The 18821-nt window shown below is 38.4% G+C and overlaps 1 protein-coding gene across 4 annotated transcripts in view; it reads left to right on the top strand.

The window, feature by feature from the left end:
* The window catches only part of SVEP1 (sushi, von Willebrand factor type A, EGF and pentraxin domain containing 1), a 178145-nt gene that overhangs the window by 858 nt on the left and 158466 nt on the right, over positions 1–18821 (top strand). The window contains exon 1 of one of the 4 annotated variants that reach the window (XM_004747785.3): positions 4–80. The exons of the other annotated variants lie outside the window; for them this stretch is intronic. Coding sequence (XP_004747842.2) covers positions 63–80 — 18 coding nt within the window. The 5' untranslated portion in view covers positions 4–62. Of the gene's footprint in view, positions 1–3; positions 81–18821 lie in introns of those variants that run through there. 4 annotated transcript variants of the gene reach the window in all.

The following is an 18821-nucleotide window of genomic DNA, read 5'->3' as shown; positions in this document are numbered from 1 at the left end:
AGGGCCCTCTTAGGAAGGGGTCCTTAAAATGCGGTTCACGTTCGCACTTGCAGGGAAAGACCATGTCCAAGCTGGAACAGGTGAGTGTGGGTGTGTTATGAAGTGTCTCTAAAGGTAAGAGGTAGAGCGACCTGAAGAGTTCCTCAATTCCTTTTTGTGTTATTTTAGGTTTTTGATACTCATTTCACCGCATGCTAAGCGTCTTACCTTTACTCTGAGACCTTTACAGGATTTTTAGCATCTGGAAGAGGAAGTCAATTACAGAGGATGGACTTTTATGTAATTTAACTTTTTCTGATTAACCAAGTAATGCATATTCAGTTGAAGAAAATTTGGAACGTACAGAAATGTCTGACACATACCAGCAAGCCAGTATTTATGGAATGAATGAAACAGAAAGAGGGAAAAGGGGTGGGATTATAACCCCATAACCCTTAAAAAAGACCCCACTGTTTATATGTTGTTGAACAGTCGCCCAGTCTGCTTGTGCGTGCTTTTCACCACAGTGGTGTCTTGCTTGCATTTTTCATTTGTTAAACCAAAAATGATCTACACTAGTCTATTATAGTCTACAGTAGCTGCATACTATTCCATTGAATACATACACCAACATTTATTTTACTTGTCACCTATTATTGGACATTTAGGGGCTTTGTTAACAAAATTGTGGTTAACACAAATATTTGTATGCCCTTTTGATTACTTACTTAGGAAGGTTCCTGACTTCAGAATATGAACACTTGTAAGCTTCTCGATGCGTACTTATCCAGTTCTCTCCTGGAGGGTTGTGTAAATTTACATTCCCACCAGCAGAGTATCACAGCAGTAAATTTGCCATATGGTCACCAATAACATGTACTATTATTTTAAATATCTTTGCCAATTTCATCGTTGAATAGAGGTATCATCTCAGCAAATTCACATTTTTAGTTTTACTGAGGATGAACATTTTCCAGTACATTTACTGTATTTTTCCTTTGATCATTACCTGGTCATAATTTTTGTCCATTTTGCACTGACAATACATGTTCGTTTTTTTTTCCCTTAATGATTTGTAAAAGCTCTTTATATAGTAACAGTGGTAACTCCTATTTGTATATGCTGCAAATGTTTTTCCAGTTCACTCCCTTTTACTTTTGTTTATTGCAGTGTTGTTAGATGGATGATATAACTTTTTATATATTCAGATCTATTAAACATTGTCCTTAAGATCCCATATTTTCTTGCATTCCTAGAATGGCCTTTTCATTTCCCAAATTGGAGAAATGGTTTTCCATTTAACAGTATAATCCGTCTGGAACTTATTTTAGTGTATGGTATGGCAGAAATACCCAGTTTTATTTTTTAGTAAGTAGTTAATAAGTTGTCCTAGTATCATTTGCTTGAAAGCTATCCATCCTTTTCCAATTTAATTGAATGCTACTTTTATCATCCACTAAATGCTTATGTGTATTTGATCTTCTGACTTTCTGTTAATTTGTCTTATCTATTTATTATTATTTAGCTTTGCAAAAGTGATTGAATTATTATAACTTTACAATATATTTAAATATCTGGCAGTGCAAATTCTCCTTTTTTCTTATCCCTTTGAAATCAATTCTTATGCACTCCTTACTTACTATGGATTTTTAATTCATTTTCACGTCTTTCAAATGAAAGCAACCAGGATTTTGATTTCAATACAGAAAATATTGAATTAAGTTGTAGATTACTTATATTATTATTATTATTATTATAAAATAGTTCCCTCCAAGTCAAAAATATGGTATGTCCATATATAACCGGTTCTTCTTATATCATTCAATAAACTTGTAGATTTCTAATAATTAAGTCCTGCATACAGTTCCAAATTTAGACCGAACTATATTCTATTCAGTATTGCTACAGTAATAGCACCTTTTCAAATTCAATTGTAAATGATTATTCTTGTTCTACAGAAACATTGTTGATTTTCTGACTATATCTTCTGTATCTGGATTCTTGCTGAAGTCTCTTTGGTTCATTTTTTTTTTCTTTTTAAATACATTTTATTTTACTGATAATAAATGGTTTATAGAAAATGAAATAATCAGACAAATTTCCTATAAATACACTGTACTATTGTGATACACACCTTTCTTGACTTTTTTCAGTTCTTTAAATAATAGGTATTTTGTTGTTGTTGTTCATGCATAAGCAGTGTTTTCCCAAAACAGATTATATCATACATTCTGTTTTGTAAGTTGACTTTCTATTCCACCATATTTTCAGTCAACTTTCCATAATAAGAAATATACTTTTACTTTATCATTTTTCATAGTCACATAGTATTCTGTCATAGAATATGCCTTTATTTTTACCATGTGAATACCTATTATTATATATTTAGGCCATTATAAACAATATTGTGTGACTAAAGTTTTGTTCATATCTTTAATAATTTCCTTAATGCAAATTTCTGAAGTGGCAGCTATTGATAAATCAAAGAGTATGTCCATTTTTTAGGCATGTGCCAAGTTGTCCTGAAGAAAATTGGTACCAAATTGTACTCCTATGTGAAGTACCTGGATCAGTCCTTAGGAAGCAGCCAACACAGGTTTAGTATCATTTGAACACCACCCCCTTGTCCCACTTTATATGTGAAAGAGTCCCATTTTGAATTGCATTTCCTTATTAGTGAGTCTGAACACTTTTTTCATATATTATTGGACTTATATAGCTCTGCTTTTTTGGATATCCATTAAAATATTTGGGGGTTATTATCCATTTTTTATTTGAGGGTGGTTCTTTTTCTTATTGATTTGCAAATGCTCTTTGCATCTTGATGGTATTAACCTTCCCACTGCTAAGTATGAAGAAAGTTGTTTTTCTTGGTATTTTACTTGCATTCTAAATTTCTTCATGGTGATAACCTCTATCATTTTATCAACTGTTTGAATTTATTTTTCTTTTCATTTATGCTTTTTTTCATTTCCTGTAAAGTTTGAAAAGCTTTTGCCTCTAGGAGATGAAGTAACTCCTTAAAGATGCTCTCCTTTTACTGAATTGTTTCACAGGCAGGGTTCAGTTTTGCAAATCCAGTTCTCTGTTGGCCCCCACTCCAAGTACTCATGAAGTCCTAGGGCTGGCCTTTTTCCTGATGTCACCACCCACTCCATCTGAGAAGAACCCTGCTGCATCAGGGAAAAACTTGTCATATACCCACTCCTCTGTTTGGATTGGCCAGGTTTCCCTGGGGCCTCTGAGTACGTTGATCCAAAACAGTTAAATGGGTAATGAATCGAGTACACACTGCTCGCTTCAAGACCTACTCTGTCTTCAGCCTTCTCCTTCCAAATACTACATCCTGTCTTGGAAAGGGAAATTGCCAACAAGGTTCCCAGTGCTGTTCTTCAGTCTGGATCCGTTTGTAATCTAACAAGCTGAGACTTCTCAAAAGTTGGTGTTCATTGACCTTCCCTTTGATTTTATTTTTCTTTTCTCATTTGGATTATGTGAAGGTGCAGGAGAGGGTCAGAAACCTGGAAACTTAACGCATCTTTATTGTAACTTTTCTGAACCGCTGATGAGTATTGTTAGGTATAATTAAAATATGATATTGGGAGAAAATCAATAGAAGAAGAGTGATGTTTAAAAATGATATTAGTGAAGGGGCGCCTGGGTGGCTCAGTGGGTTACAGCCTCTGCCTTCGGCTCAGATCATGGTCCCGGGTCCTGGGATCGAGCCCTGCCCGATCGGGCTCTCTGCTCCTTGGGGAGCCTGCTTCCTCCTCTCTCTCTGCCTGCCTCTCTGCCTACTTGTGATCTCTGTCTGTCAAATAAATAAGTAAATAGAATCTTTAAAAAAAAAAATGACATTAGTGGAAGTTCGAATATGGGTTTCTGCATGAGGATGAGACAAGCCTGTTTCACTCCAGAATTAGTTTGAAAATTGTAGTTCGGGTTTGGATATGAAACTCAATACATTTCATCAGGGAAATGAGACACTTCATCAGATTCCCGTGTGTGTGCAGAATGGTATTATTGGAACGGACGGTGTGTGTGACTTGGGAAAGTGAATATCACAGGGATATTTTTGAGGTTGTTAATGACTTTCCCAAGAAAAATTAGTTTTTCAAACCTTTTCCACTTGAAACTGAATGTCCACCCAACTATACACAGACATAAACACAGGCAGACAGATACATAATGCACAATAACATAAACATAGATACATATTTGCAAGTCCATGGCTGTCCCTAACAGTCCATACACCTGACTCCTCTTATGTAAAAATCCCAAGATGTAAAATTTCCTTTACCAGCATGAGATTTGCTGTTAGCTTTCAGTATGTTACACTTTATTTCAATGGATAAACTGCAGTGTAGGCCTTTTCTTTTTAGACGTTATCCCCCCAGCACTCATCAAATAGGGCAAGGACTAAAGCAGTGCATCTACAGGTAGCACAGGTCCTTGCAGAAACACAGTCAATAGAAGGGGAGGAAGATTTAGCACCTTGAACTTAATTACATGAAAACCTTTTGTTTTATAAAACAAACAAAAAGCTCATTAGATTCTCCTTTCCAAGGGATGACTTTTTCATAGTCATCTTTCTTCCTCATTTTTCTCTCTGCCATGTATTTATAAATTGCCTTTCCTAACCTGCATCTTTTGGATTGGCCATGCTATAAATGCAAGGCTCTCCACCTCTTCAGCATTTCCAGTTTGCAATAAAAGCAGAGCCCCTCATTCCTACTTCATGTTCACTAAATATCTATTAAACAAACAGCATAAAGCTTCCTTTGGAAAAAATTTCTGCTTTTCTCCAATGTTCCAGAGTTCCAGAAATATGATCCTCTGGTGGGGAATGTGCTGTCTCACAAAAATTTCGAGCTTTAGATGGCCAGAAGACTAGGAAGAGATGGGCAGCAGCTATCTTCCTAGCTCTGGGGAAAGAGCATCTCTGTGATATGTTCACACTTGTACACATTCACACCTTTACCAGGGGGCAAGTCTGCTCTCTCAGCCTTATGGCAGGAAAGGATCTGTTGTTAAGTTTTCTAATGAAATCTGGAGATGTGTGAGATGGCACTAGATTAAAACCCTGATCAATAAAGTTAGAGCCATTTTGTTTTCATACAGTAGACCAAAAATAGCTTTTGTACATTTTCCAGCAGGCTTTCTGCTGGTCCAAATCCTGAAGGAACAGGGAGGTTTGAGCTTTCCTTCTAGAGGAAAAGGTTGAGGAGGAGTCATACAATCTGCAGTGGATTCAGCTGATGCAAACTCAAAGAGCATGATTTAGATGTCAAGAGTTGCTCACTGATGCAGAGTCTAAGTTGTTTCAATACTGAAAAGATGCGCTTCTAGATGTCCCTCTGGAAAAGGCCTCTTTTTTGTGCTGCTGAAACTTTTAAACAATTCTCCTATCACCTTGGTCTTATATAGGAGCTTGTTTCATTATCCCAGCCAAACCTTAGAAATGCGAATGAATGAAGGAATTGAATGAGCCCTTAGTGCATGAAGTAGAATAATAAGAATGATAATATAAGAAGAAGAAGAATAAGCAGATGTACACCTGCTGCTTCTGTCATCGTTGTTGGCTGCCAGGAATATGCTGTGTTTGGTTGAACCGTATCATGAGAACTCTTGGGCAAAGACTTGAATGCCTAGACACAGAGAGAGGATGGGCTGTTCTGTCCTATTTCACCTCTGTGGTCGAAGGATAGGAAAGTTTCTCCCATCCCCTACCTCTTGCCATGTCGTCCTGGTATAAATGTGCTCAGAGAGGATATCTCTTCATAGTGGCCACTAAATTATTCAGTGTGTCCGTTCTTGAGCAGATATGCCTTTAATTTGTAAAGAGATTTATAACTTTACAGTACTTTCATATTAAGATTTTACAGAATCTGTTCTGAAGATTCGAGCTTTATAGGAACAGCATCAGATTCTGGAAGAAGTTAGGCAACTAAATGGTAGTCACAAAACTAAGTAAATGCCACGGACAGAGTCAGTCCAGTCTTCTGACTTGTCATCTTGTCTTTTTCTCCTCTGCCTGCCACTTCTCAGCCTCACCTACCTTTGACCATGTTACCTCCAGGACTTGAGTTATATCAAAAACTAAGGAGAAGTAGAAGATTCCATTTCTAGAGCTATAGAAGTGTTATATTAAGACATAAAGCCAAGCACTAGCCCAGAAGACATAAACCACAGTTTTCAGGCCTTTTCATTCAATGGATACTTTTCAGTTGGACATATATATAGATGTGCACATTTGTGTGTGTTTACATATATACAATATATTTTATTTTTTCCCACCCCAAACCCTCCCATGCAATATATTTTATAATACTAGCAGATACTTTAAAATCAGAAGATAGCAGTTTAAAAAAAATTTAACTTTTTTGTCTTCCCCTTGACAAATTGGAATACATTGCAGTTCTGGGTGTGGTTTGTCTCCACTCATGAGAGTTCCCACCTGGCTCATGGAGTCTCCTTTCATGGTCCTAATTGCTATTCTGTAGCATGATATAGACCAATCATTGGCAGAGCCTGAATGGTATAATCCCTTCCAGTTTATCTTCTGAGCTTCCTTTTTAAACGGTGAATTATCTAGGAGTAGGTTTAGCTGGATATAATTGAAAAATCTAAAGTACCACTGGCTTAAACACAAAAAGCATTTATTTATGTCTCAAATTGTTTTGGAAATTGTTAGAGGGGCCCCTGGGTGGTTCGGTCAGTTATGGGTCTGCCTTTGGCCCAGGTTACGATCCTGGGGTCCTGGGATCGAGTCCCACATCGGGCTCCCTGCTCAGTGGAGAGCCTGCTTCTCCCTCTACCTGATGCTCCCCCTGCTTGTGCACATTCTTTCTCTCTCTTTCCCTGACAAATAAATTAAATTTTTTTTTTTTTAAAGAAAATCGTTAGAAAATTCTAACAAGGCAGGTCTGTGATGTCTTCAGGGGTCTGGAGTCTCTCCTTTCAGGTCTCTGCTCCACCATCTTCAGGTCACCCCAGTGACCCAGCGGTCGAAGATGGCTGTTAGAGCTTCTACCCATCAGGGGCTTATGCCAGACCCCAGGGAGGAATACAGGGCAAAGACAGTCACATCATTTTTTCAGGAGACTCTGTGGCTATCCACACAATACTTCCATGTAGATCTCATTTGGGACAACTTGGGTTCATGCCCATCCTTGAAGAGGGAGGAGAGGATGGATGCCGAGGAGGTAATGAGCAGGCTTTGCCATTCCAGTGTTCAGAAGAGCCTGTGTCTAACCAGGGACATTTTGGAAATCCTACTTTATTTCTTCCTCAAATGGCACTGGCCTGCCTCAGCTCAAGATGGAAGACTTGGCCCTTCCCTAACTGAAACATCTTCACCCTTGTGCTTGGTTATACTTCTTTTAATAAAAACTGTCAATGTTCCAGAGCAATTCATTTAAATTTTGCCAACAAAAAACTACTTACATTCATTTCCCAGGAGCCAGAAGCTTCTAAATAATATGGCATCTGCTCCCAAATAAAATATTATACTAAAAGTGATGGGGGGGAGATGCACACTATAAAATAAAAATCAATATTTTTTACCATTAATTTAGTAAACCCAAGTTAATGTTTCGCAGGAAACATGGTGCTTCTTTGGCTTTTCTAGAATAAGCTGTCCAGTTAAGAGACCTCTACATTACACAGAATTTCCTGTCCGGTATTGTGTCTGCCTTTCCCTGATTTTTGAGACTGTTCTCTAAAGCTCCCAGGCCATGTGAAGAATGGGTTTCTGGCATAGACTCTGCTTATATACAGTAACCTGCTCTGGTTTGGAGGCCAGTTGTGGGTAGGGAGAACTCGGCGAGAGCTGACGGTGTATGTTGGATGTTGTTACAGTGCTCTGCTTGAAGTGAATGACAGTGGTCAGAAGGTAAAATCTGCAACACATTAGTAGATGTATTTACTTATCAATCTTCATAAAAAGATTCTTAAAGTATGCATCTTCTTTGCTATCTGTCCTCCTCATGAGGTCATTCAAGCAGTTGCTGTTTTGTGTAAAGACTTAAGAAGTAAAGATTTTTCAAATTCAGAGCATATATTTCTTTCAGAGCTCTAGGAATCATGAAAGCTCTCCACCTGAGGACAGATTCTCGTTACTATATACATTGCAGTGGTGCTAGCTACCTTGTTTCTAGACGTGAATAGACAGAATCCAAAATTAAGGAAAAACGAACTTCCTACAATATTAGTAGAGAAAAACATTTTAAAGAAAGTTCTTTAAACTTTCTTTAAAAAACTCCATGATTGAATCATTTACTAAGTAAAGCAAGTTTACTTAGTAAATTGACTCAGTCACTGAATAAGTAGAATCCAAGTTGGATATTTTTCCAGTTGTAAGTTGCTGCTAGAGTAAACAAAATATATTTTGAGATACACACATTGGATGCACTATTTCCTTTATTCCTGCTGAACCCCTCCTAATAGACTTCATTGTGTGATGCCCATCCTGCCATACCTGGTTTTAGGTTATATTGGCTGCTAATCCAAAATGTAAGTTTTTTTTTTGTTTTGTTTTGTTTTTTACAAAATTTCAAAGATGGTATTTTAAATGTATATTCATGTATGTGGTTAAAATACATACACTTTATTTTCTTCAGATATGAACCTCTTCAAATTTTCATTAGCTCTGCCTCTAAACTCAAGTGCATCCATACTTCCTTACATGTATTAGAGTGAGGTCTCTGCCCTCAGCCAAGGAAAACCTTCCCCCAGGTCTTTCCCCTTCTTTCTTATGTCTTCAAGCTCTTCCTTTCAAGGTAGAACATTCATAATACATCTATATATTTAAAAACTTGGTAGCTTGTTTCCAGAGCAATATGATAAATTGTCAATATGTTAATAGAGTTGTAAAAAACAAATCTGAAAACTAAGTAATTACAAATCAAAGAATTTCTTGTAAAATACTAACTTAAGACATGCTCAAAGATTCTGTAAAAGGATATTCATCCCAGCATTGCTTGAGTAGGAAAAATTTAGAAACAATCTGGCTATGGTTTGAGAGGGCTTAGTAAATTGTACCTTCCTTCACCTCTCCTGAGTTCTAGATCAATTAAATTATAATTCAGCATAAAAGACAGGTGGATAATTGCACATGGCCTTGTCTCCTGCTCATGGAGAATATGACTTTGGTGCACAGCTTCCTAATACTAAATCTTGAAATTAAATGGACTTCCCTCCCCAGGAACAGACAGTTCTGGGCACATGGGAGCTTGCCTTTGTAAAATCGAGAGCGCTCTTTCCCATCAGCCAAAGGCTGAAGAGAAGGGGAGGAGTGACTGGGGAACCCTCTTCCCCAGGAGGGTAACTTGTGGCTGACACTCCACACAGAAAATAGAGGCAATAACCACCAAGTTCCAACAACTCAAGACGATTTAAAAAAATACTGTATCTACACAGGAATGTATTATAGTCAATTAAATCATATTTTTAAAAAGATTTTATTTATTTATTTGGCAGACAGAGATTACAAGTAGGCAGAGAGGCAGGCAGTGAGAGGAGGAAGCAGGCTCCCTGCTGAGCAGAGAGCCCTATGCGGGGCTCGATCCCAGGACCCCGGGATCATGACCGGAGCTGAAGACAGAGGCTTTAACCCACTGAGCCACCCAGGTACCCCTTAAATCATATTTTTAAAAACTATTTAATGACAGAATAAATCAGCATATTACATGAGCTGAAACTTTCTGTGGGTGTTCACCATCAGTTTATAAAACTGTATATATAACATAGGTCCAATTTCATTAGATATACACACTCAGAAAAAACTGTGAAGAAAAATGTTTAAATCTTAACAGAAGTTATCTAGTATATTTACCTATTTAAATATATCCATTTCTACTGTCTTTGAAAAAGTATTTACAGTGAACACGCACTGCATAGTAGGAAGTAAAACATCTCTGTCCACCTGAGCACATGCGATTGGAGACCTACCTTTAGGGTATCTGAAGGCATAGCCAGAAGTGATGGGGTTCAAGTATGAGCCCCCTTTTATGTTTCAGCTTTTATCTTTTTTTTTTTTTAAAGATTTTATTTATTTATTTGACAGAGAGAGATCACAAGTAGGCAGAGAGGCAGGCAGAGAGAGAGAGAGGAGGAAGCAGGCTCCCTGCTGAGCAGAGAGCCCGATGCAGGACTCGATCCCAGGACCCGAGATCAGGACCCCTGAGCCGAAGACAGCGGCTTAACCCACTGAGCCACCCAGGCGCCCTCAGCTTTTATCTTAAATATTCAGGAGAATATTGTGTTCTATTTTCCAATATGGGAATTTAAAAAATAAAATGACATTTTAGGGGCACCTGGGTGGGTCAGTCAGTTAGGTGTCCAACTCTTAATTCTGGCTCAGGTCATGATTTCAGGGTCTTGAGCTTGAGCCCAGTGTGGGGCTCTTTGCTCAGTGGGAAGTGGGCTTGAAATGCTCTCTCTCCCTACCCTTCCCTCAAATAAGCAAATCTTTAAAAAAAAAATGAAATAATACTTTCACTTATTATCAAGAAATTGAAATGATAGAATTCTAGTCTTGTCTTTATCAGAGAGATGCCAAATGCTGTAGCATTGAGTCTCTTAAGGCTGGAGAATCATACTGGTTTGAAAGTGGCGCTGACCTTTCGATCCTGTCACTCACTCCAGCTGTCCTTCTCTTCTGTCCTGGTGCCACACTGGATCTTGAGAATCCAGACTCACATACAACTCTGCACACAGACAATAGTGGGTTTTTTTGTTTTGTTTTGTTTGGTTTTTTTTCCCCACTACTTGGCAAGCTAGTCAATCATTGAGGAGAGGAGCCTGGACAGCTGGCCATGATGTGACACAGAGCAGGGTGTCGAGGCTGCAGATGGTGGACGAAACGGACTCCATCACCTTGCTGAGAGGTCAGGAGAATGTGGCCCTCCTTTGTCTTGTCACACACCAAGAGGGATGCTGACCCACTGCCCTGTCAGTGTCTTTCACTCTTGCTGGTAATCCTCATCAAAGAACATTCTCAAGGAAGAAGGACGCTAACCCTTTAATGTTATCACATGTAAATGAAATGATTGCCTCAAAGGACCCATTTTCCTCAATTAATTCTCTAACTCTCTAGCTTCATTTTTTATTGTGGTTCTTTTTTTTTTTTTTTTTGGTCCTGTGCAGTAAAAGAGAATCTGTTTGCCTGCTGTTGTTGATGGAGAAAGTTCAGGCACATTCAGATGTGTTGTTTGATGGTGAGTTTTGATCCTGGCATTTCTTTCAACTTGGCTCACACATTTTGACCTACACCAGCTGAGTCATATTTGCAAGCCTTGTCATTTTAATCCTATTTTACGGGCTTTACCTTTCCAAATGAATCTGAAATTCACTTTGAAAGAAATTAAGCAAGTTTTGTTTATGTTTTTCACATTACTCTTTCTCGCCAAGATTGCTCTCTTTTTAGTCACGATTTCCTTCAAAATATGCACACTTGGCTTTTAAATGTTGCTCAGAAGTAATGATTTCAGGCAGTTCTTGTTGGAATCTTCTAGCAATCAAGACACCAAAGTTTAGGCTTTTTGTATCTGGTTGGTAGTAAAAATCTGTATTTTAAATACTCATCTGCAACAGGATGTTATGTGGAACTCACTGTTGTCCCAGATTTGGCAGGATCCGTGGCTTACCCTAAAGAACACTGATCATTCCACATTTTGAAGAGAGCCACCAGTAATTGGGACTGAAACATTCGCTCAGAGTTCACAGCCTGCAGAACAGACCCCACAAAATCAATTCCACCTCACCTCCTGCCCAGGACCCAACTCTAGTCTATACCAGGAGAGAATTTAGGAGCAAGAGGTAAACAGAGACAGAACCACAGCAGGCATTGGGATCCTGGGGGAGAGCAGTGTTCATTCTGAAAGCAGATCTCTCTGTCCCTCACATAGTGTTTTCCTATCAGCAACTCAGCAAAGAGATGAGCATTTTATATACTGGTTGGAAATTTACTTGGGCAGAAGCTTTCATTTGTCTCTCTGCCTATTTCATGGAGAAGAAGCAAGCCAGAGACATGGCCAGTGTCTCCGTTTTGGATTCACCAGCAGCAGAACCTGAGATGAGGATTCGGGAGCAATTTGCTTCTTTGGGAGATGATCCTAGTCTACTTTGAGGATGCGAGACAGGGAAGGGAACCAACAACAGAAAAGATAACTAGTGCTGAGCCTCACGGGGTGGCCGGTGTAGATTTCAAGCTTTAGAATGACCACAACTGAGAGGGATCTGTGGCATTTCTAGACCTGTTCTCCTCTGTCACTGTTGGGAGGGGTCCCATGGAGGGCACCGATTCTCTGTCACTGTCACCTCCCCTGCAAGTGGGCAGAGTGGTCTCCAGGCACCAAAGCAAGCCCTCTGATGAAGAGTTACAGATGCTAGTGGTTGGAAGTGTGGGATGTGACAGCAGGGGCATATGGACAGGCTCTGCTGTTGCAGGAAAGAAGGGGCCTCAGGAATGGCCTGCCCTATAGGCACATTATAAAGTCAAGAGGTGAGACTTTTCCATGTATGGAGGAGAACCACGGAAAGGAGCTGAATTAAGTGACTTGGTTGCCCACAAAGCAAGACAACTCCGGTAGTCAGAAGTTATGTAGACTCCTAGAAAGTGGGATCTGAGGAAAGGGGAGGAATTCTCTAAAGAACACACATGGGCCGTCATCTGCTGGTCTACAGACCCATAAAGCACCAGTGGCTTTTTCTTTATTTTGTTTCACTTTCTGCTCTTTCGAAATTTCCGTTATTTCCTATGGTTTCAAGGCATAAGACCTACTATCAATTTAGTAGGCAGAGGTTGTCGAAGGCCTAGCAACAGAGAACTTTGCAGGGGTTTGCCAAGTAATCGCTAATCACCTATTTAACATGTTTCTAAAATGTGGAGAAATACTGTAGGAGCGTAGCTGATTAAATAAGGAAATGATAGTGAAACAAGGGACGTAATTCCATCAGAGCACCTGTTGTGGAGGTGATGCCTCTCTCCCCTCCATTTGATGACGACAGAGATCATATCTTGTTGGATTTTACATATGCCCTGGGGTAGAAAATGATATTCATTATAACTTTGGAGTTCTGGAAAAGACATATCTTTGGCTATTTAGCATTTTGAATTTTAGTATATCAAGGAGAATATTGTGTGAACGAGGATGGTTATGACATCTTCTCAAAGGACTGTTGAGGGGACGCTTGACTTCTCAAATGATGGATTTTAATAATTCTATCCAGTTCACTCTTCAGATCACTTTCCCAAGGAAGCAATCCAAAGTGAGTAGACTCTCAGGCAGGTGTGACTCCCTACCTTTTTTCGCCTAAATCTGGTCAAGGGGGCCAACCCCACAACACTTCTGTGGAGAACTCCATGCACTGAGCTCGGAAGGGCATCTACAGGCATCCGAACTGTGAACTCGCATCCCTTCTCCGTATCACTGTCCACACTGCCCTTTTCAGTGTCATCTTTGTAACAGCAAAGGTCAAGCTCTTTTTCTGTTCCTCTGCCCAGGGCATTATCCCCTCCTTCCTGGCTCTGGTGGGATCGTGTGGTCATTGACTAGAGAGTCATAATTTTCCCTAACCCCCTGACCTATCTTCTCAGTCTCCACAAATAGGATTATTTGTTTTCATTCACAGCTTTGAAAAAAATGTTGGCTCCATTGTCTGGTTTATCTGCTTGACAGACATAATTCCAGCAACACGCTAGCAATTTCTTTTACTAATCATGGCAATGGTGATGAGTAATTACTGCTCGTCAGGGACCGCTCTAAGCCCTTTTCCCCAAATGAATTCATTAAATCCTCCCAACAGCAAACTCTACCCCAGGTGGTTAGTATTATTATCCCTTAAGTACAGAGGAGGAAACCGGGACACAGAGGACATAAGTGACTTGACCAAAGTTACGCTGCTGGTAAGTCAAGGTACCGAAATCCCCACGTGGGCCGTCTGAGCCAGGGTCTAAATCCTTATCCACTGGGGAGGACTACCCCCTGTTCTGTTGTTGAAGAGCTGCTAGGTGCAGGGTGTTCTGGTACACACCCATCACTGAAGTTCATTGCAAAATGTGAGGCAGAAAGGGCAGCTGCGATGGGGACTCGGTCTGTGGATGACCAAGCAGGCGGCCACCTGGAGCACATGCGGGACCAGGAGGAGTGAACATTTGGAGACTGTCATTTGAATGGACACTCTATAAACTCCTGCTAGTCCCTAGTGGTCGCCCTTTTCTCCCACCCCCTGAACCCCCATGCAGCCCAGCCTCTTATATGCCTCTTTTGTACAATACACTTTCATTGGCTTGCGTCTCCCATCTCATGTGCCTTCACAGCTATGACTACCAGCCATTGCAGAGACCAAGGCCCCTAGGCCATGGTTTGCAGCACCTCTGCCTCTGGCCTCTTCCCATTCCTATATTCTTAGGTTTCTCTAATCCATAATAGGTCCTCAACCTCACACTCTTGATTGAAGTACAAACATGACTCAACAGAAGTCATTTTCCTCGTACTAGGTACATCTAGTCCTTCTTTCAAATTATCGTGTAGCCTAAACTTTATAAATTTACATGCCAAATCTCCGTACAAAGCTTGGTCTTCCAGCTAAATTCAGTTTATCTTAAATCTGGGATACACAATGTTCCCGTGCATCATAATATTCCTTTTTTTTTTTTTTCATGCACCATCCCATTTCACAAAAGAAAAACAAAATCTCCTTACGACTCTTCTAGTAGTTTCTTCAGGTAAAAAGAATCCTCGCTTTAGCAATTAGTTCCATAATTACCAATGGTTGGAAAAGTCTTCCTTTAAATACCTTTGGTAATGAGCTAGATTTCTTTATGTATCCAGTGCATATTTAGGGAACACTGACACTGTAAGGGTAAGCATGTAATAAAATTTTAAGAATTAGTTAATCCACCAGACTATATTATTCTCAAAGCAATTTTAAAAGCCAACATTTTTGAATGATTACATATATAAATATTGTTAGAGTCACTGATGGATGATTTAACTTTTTACATATAATAAGTTTTCTAATTTATTTAACGTCAGATCATTTGGGGTTTAACTTCAGGGTTTTTTATTTTAATACATGAAGCACAGAATCTTCTGCTCTAGAATGGTAATTGATGTCATTTATACAAGCCAAAATACAAAACAAAACAAACATAAAAAGAAAAACAAAACAAAGTGTCATTTATTTGGAACGCTAATAAATATCACAATTAAATGTGTTTTTTGATAAATTTAGGATAACTATAAAAAACAAAATACACAGTAGGTTCATGAACTTAAAATCTCCTCTCAACCTCCACCCCCTTTGAACTTCCATGTGTCCATATATTTGTGTGGCTTTTTTGAAAGGCTAGGTTGTTCCTGAAGCCCAAATATTTGCAGTATAATGGTTAGATTATCTGTGTCCTTTATATTATCTAAGCTCCTGATAAATTTTTCTTTCATAGATACTATTAATATACCTAATAAGAAGACATCGTTTCTTCCCTGACAGTTTTGAATTGTAAGATTTTTCTACTTTCTGAGGAAAAATTTTACGATTGAATTCTCCCCCAAATCTACACTGTTTCCTGGCATTTGATGTTTTTCTGGAAGGACAGTTTGCTCTGATAAATTTTCAAAACTCTTTTTCTACTGGGTAAGTCCAAGCGTAGCATTCAATTCTTTCCTTTCTTTGTAGCTCGTTTCTTCTACAGTCTGTGTCAGTCAAAAATCATTTTCACAGAGAACCACATCCATCCTCAGTCCTTTGCCCACCTAGAGAGGCTGCCCCTCTCTGTTTGGATCGAGAGTGGCAATTTAGAGGTTGAAGTGGATCATTTATATTCTTTCTCTTGGAAATTTGGAGTAGGACACAAAAATGACCCGAGGGGGTAGATTTTTTTTTCCTGTCAGTAGGTGGGCAATATAAAGTGAAGACTATGCACAGAGAACCAGAGGCATCCCATCAATGTAAGGAGTGAACAAAGATGGGTTGATAGAAACTGAGACAAGAAACAGCATGGCCCCAGAAGGAAGCAGATGGATGGAAGATCAGAGGGAGTAGCCATTGGTTCCTGCAGCTTGGTTGTTCCTGGTTCCAGTCCCTCTTTAAAAAAAAAACAAAACAAAAAACAAAAAAAACTGTATTATTTTAGAGAGAGAGCCCATGAGTGGGAGGGGCAGAGGGAGAGAGGATCTCACACAGACTCCAGGCTGAGCACTGAGCCCCACCAGGGTCTCCATCTTGTACGTTCAAGATCACAACCTGACCTGAGCTGAAACCAAGAGTTGGATGATTAACCAGCTGTGCCACTCAGGCGCCCCCTGGTTCCAGTCCCCTTTGAGGCTCAGTTCTTCTCCTTGCTCTTGGGTTTGGAGAGATATTCCTGTATATTTCCAATAAATTTCCCACTTTGTTTAAGCTAACAAAGTGGATATCCAATTTTTATTGGCAACGATGTATGTTTAAAACATCTTTCCTAAAAAAATTTTTATCTTGAAACTGTGAAAATACCTTTGAGGGTAATCCTTTACTAACTTCCATTTACAAGTATTTCTCTAAAAACAATTTTTGCTTCTTTTCCTTATTATGAAAGTAATACACCCATTAATTAGTTTTAGATAAAATAGGAAAATATAATAACTATTATAGTTTTGACTCGGACTCTTGTTATGTATATGTGTAAATACATATAGAGTTATATGTAGATCTGTAGTAAAGTTGCAGTCTATAATTTTTAATTTAATTATTTTATTTTAATGAAAAATTTCCCATACTATGAAATTCTCCTAAAATTACCTTTCAAGTATATTTTGTCATGTAGATCTACCACAGTTAAATTTTTAAGTATTACTGGTCAGCTTTTACTACAAAATTCTACAATTAAAATATTCTGGTGCATCACTCTCAACATCTCCCAGTATTTCCTTTCAATTGGATTGTTTTTTTGAAACATGAATAATTTTTTTGTTACACTTTGATCTCACCCTTGCCTCATTAGATTAGCTAGACTTCTCACATAGAGGTGATGGGTCATTTTTGTCTTCTTCCTGAGTTTAATGAGACTGTTTCAAATATGATTTTTTGCCCATTGGTTTATGATAACTGTGTTATTAAGTAAGTGCTGCTGTTTGTTTTTGCCTCAGTCATTTGTAAAATCATAAACCGATTTCCAAACATCATTTGAGATCATCTTACTTTTTCCTTTACCCTCCTAATGTGAGGCAGATGAAAAAGTTCCATCACATCTTTGACTGTAAGTGCTCTTACTTGGTCATATTGCACAGGCATTTAACATGTCAACTGAAATCACTTTATACATTTATTCATAACAAAACTAACAGTCAAGTTGAATATGATGTTGCTATCTTGTAGCAAATTCACAATTCACTTAAAAATGGTATGTCATTTAGCCCGTTTTCATTTGTATTCAGATTCTGATGTCTTTATGCTCTCCAGATTTTCTTTATTCCTTGTGTGTCTATCGAATGAGTAGTGGAATTCAGCGTTATTAGAAGTTTGTTTATTCTTTTGCCTATTTATTCTGTTGTTTTTTATAGTCTGAAGTTAATCTACTACCCATCAACTCCTGTGCACACCATTTCCCAATTTGATGTACTGTCCCTATGGGTTCATTTGAAAGTGATTTGTGTCCATGTTTAATAACAAAAGCATGTATGTGGGTGGAAAAACTCTGTGACCATAAATCTGAGATTAAGTTCTTTTTTGACCCTCTGGTTCTTCTGTGATTTAGCTAGACTATAACAAATAGCCTAAATGTTATTTGAGCCAAATTTTTTTTTAGTACTAGAATTTCAGTCTGTGAAGGCTCAGTAAATACTTAAATGAGACATAGTAGATACCTAAATATGATCTATTTTGTATTACAATATAAATAGGAAAACTTAGTTACTGCAGAATATTCTTCCCAGATAGACTTCTGTCATTATTTTAGCTTTGGCTTATTTGTTTTTAGTTAATGGTTCTATTGTATCATCAAATAGCATAAGTAAAAACCCTAGCATAGTATCTCATATAAAATAGAGGCTCTATTTGGATTTGGTGAAATAAGTAATAATAAATGTAGTATTTATAAGAGTTTTCATTTCACAATTGCAGAAAAGGATTTACTGTAACAACAGTGTTTGGCTTAGAACTTATTCTGCATGTTGAATATTAAGGCATATGTTTATTGATTCTTTCATCCACTGGTTTCATAGTAATTTTTTGATCATCAGTTGGGTGAAAATAAAATAGTTAATTCTTGCCTTAGAGTATCTTACATTTAGCTTGGGGATATAGCCAGATAAGTTAATTATAATTATGATGGGCTAAGTGTAATGGAATGTTGAGGGAACACTGAGTTGGATTTAATATGCACAGCAGAAGAATTTGGGAGAATTTCAAAGATAAGGTGAACTTTAATCTGGATTTTGAAAGGCAATTAAAAGTAGAGGTAAACATGTTAGGAGATGGGACAGATTTAAGAACTTCCAGGTATAGCAAACATAAGGAAAGAATGGTATGTTCCAAAACCTTCCAATAGATCCCTGCGATGAGAAGACAGTGTGAGAGGTAGTTCGGAGAAGTAGGCAGGAGATGGGGTGTGGTGGAGATGTGGCTGGAAGTATAGGACTGATTAGTCTAAGGACATGTAAAGAAATTTACACTTTACAGATAGAGGGAAAATAATGGAAGTTTTAAAACATGATTGGATTAGTATTTCAGAAAAATAGCCTTAAGGGTAGGTCAGAAAATGAATTCAAAGAAGAGCAACCTCACCTGGAGACCTTAAAGTAACTCTTGCTTTTCAATCATCCAGACAGAAGTACTGAACTGAGGCTAGAACAATAGGA

The sequence above is a fragment of the Mustela putorius genome, unplaced genomic scaffold (genome assembly GCF_011764305.1).
Source record: "Mustela putorius furo isolate JIRA1106 unplaced genomic scaffold, ASM1176430v1.1 tig00000580_pilon_pilon_pilon, whole genome shotgun sequence".
Classification (NCBI taxonomy): Eukaryota; Metazoa; Chordata; class Mammalia; order Carnivora; family Mustelidae; genus Mustela; species Mustela putorius.
This window is presented reverse-complemented; position numbering and strand designations above follow the sequence as displayed.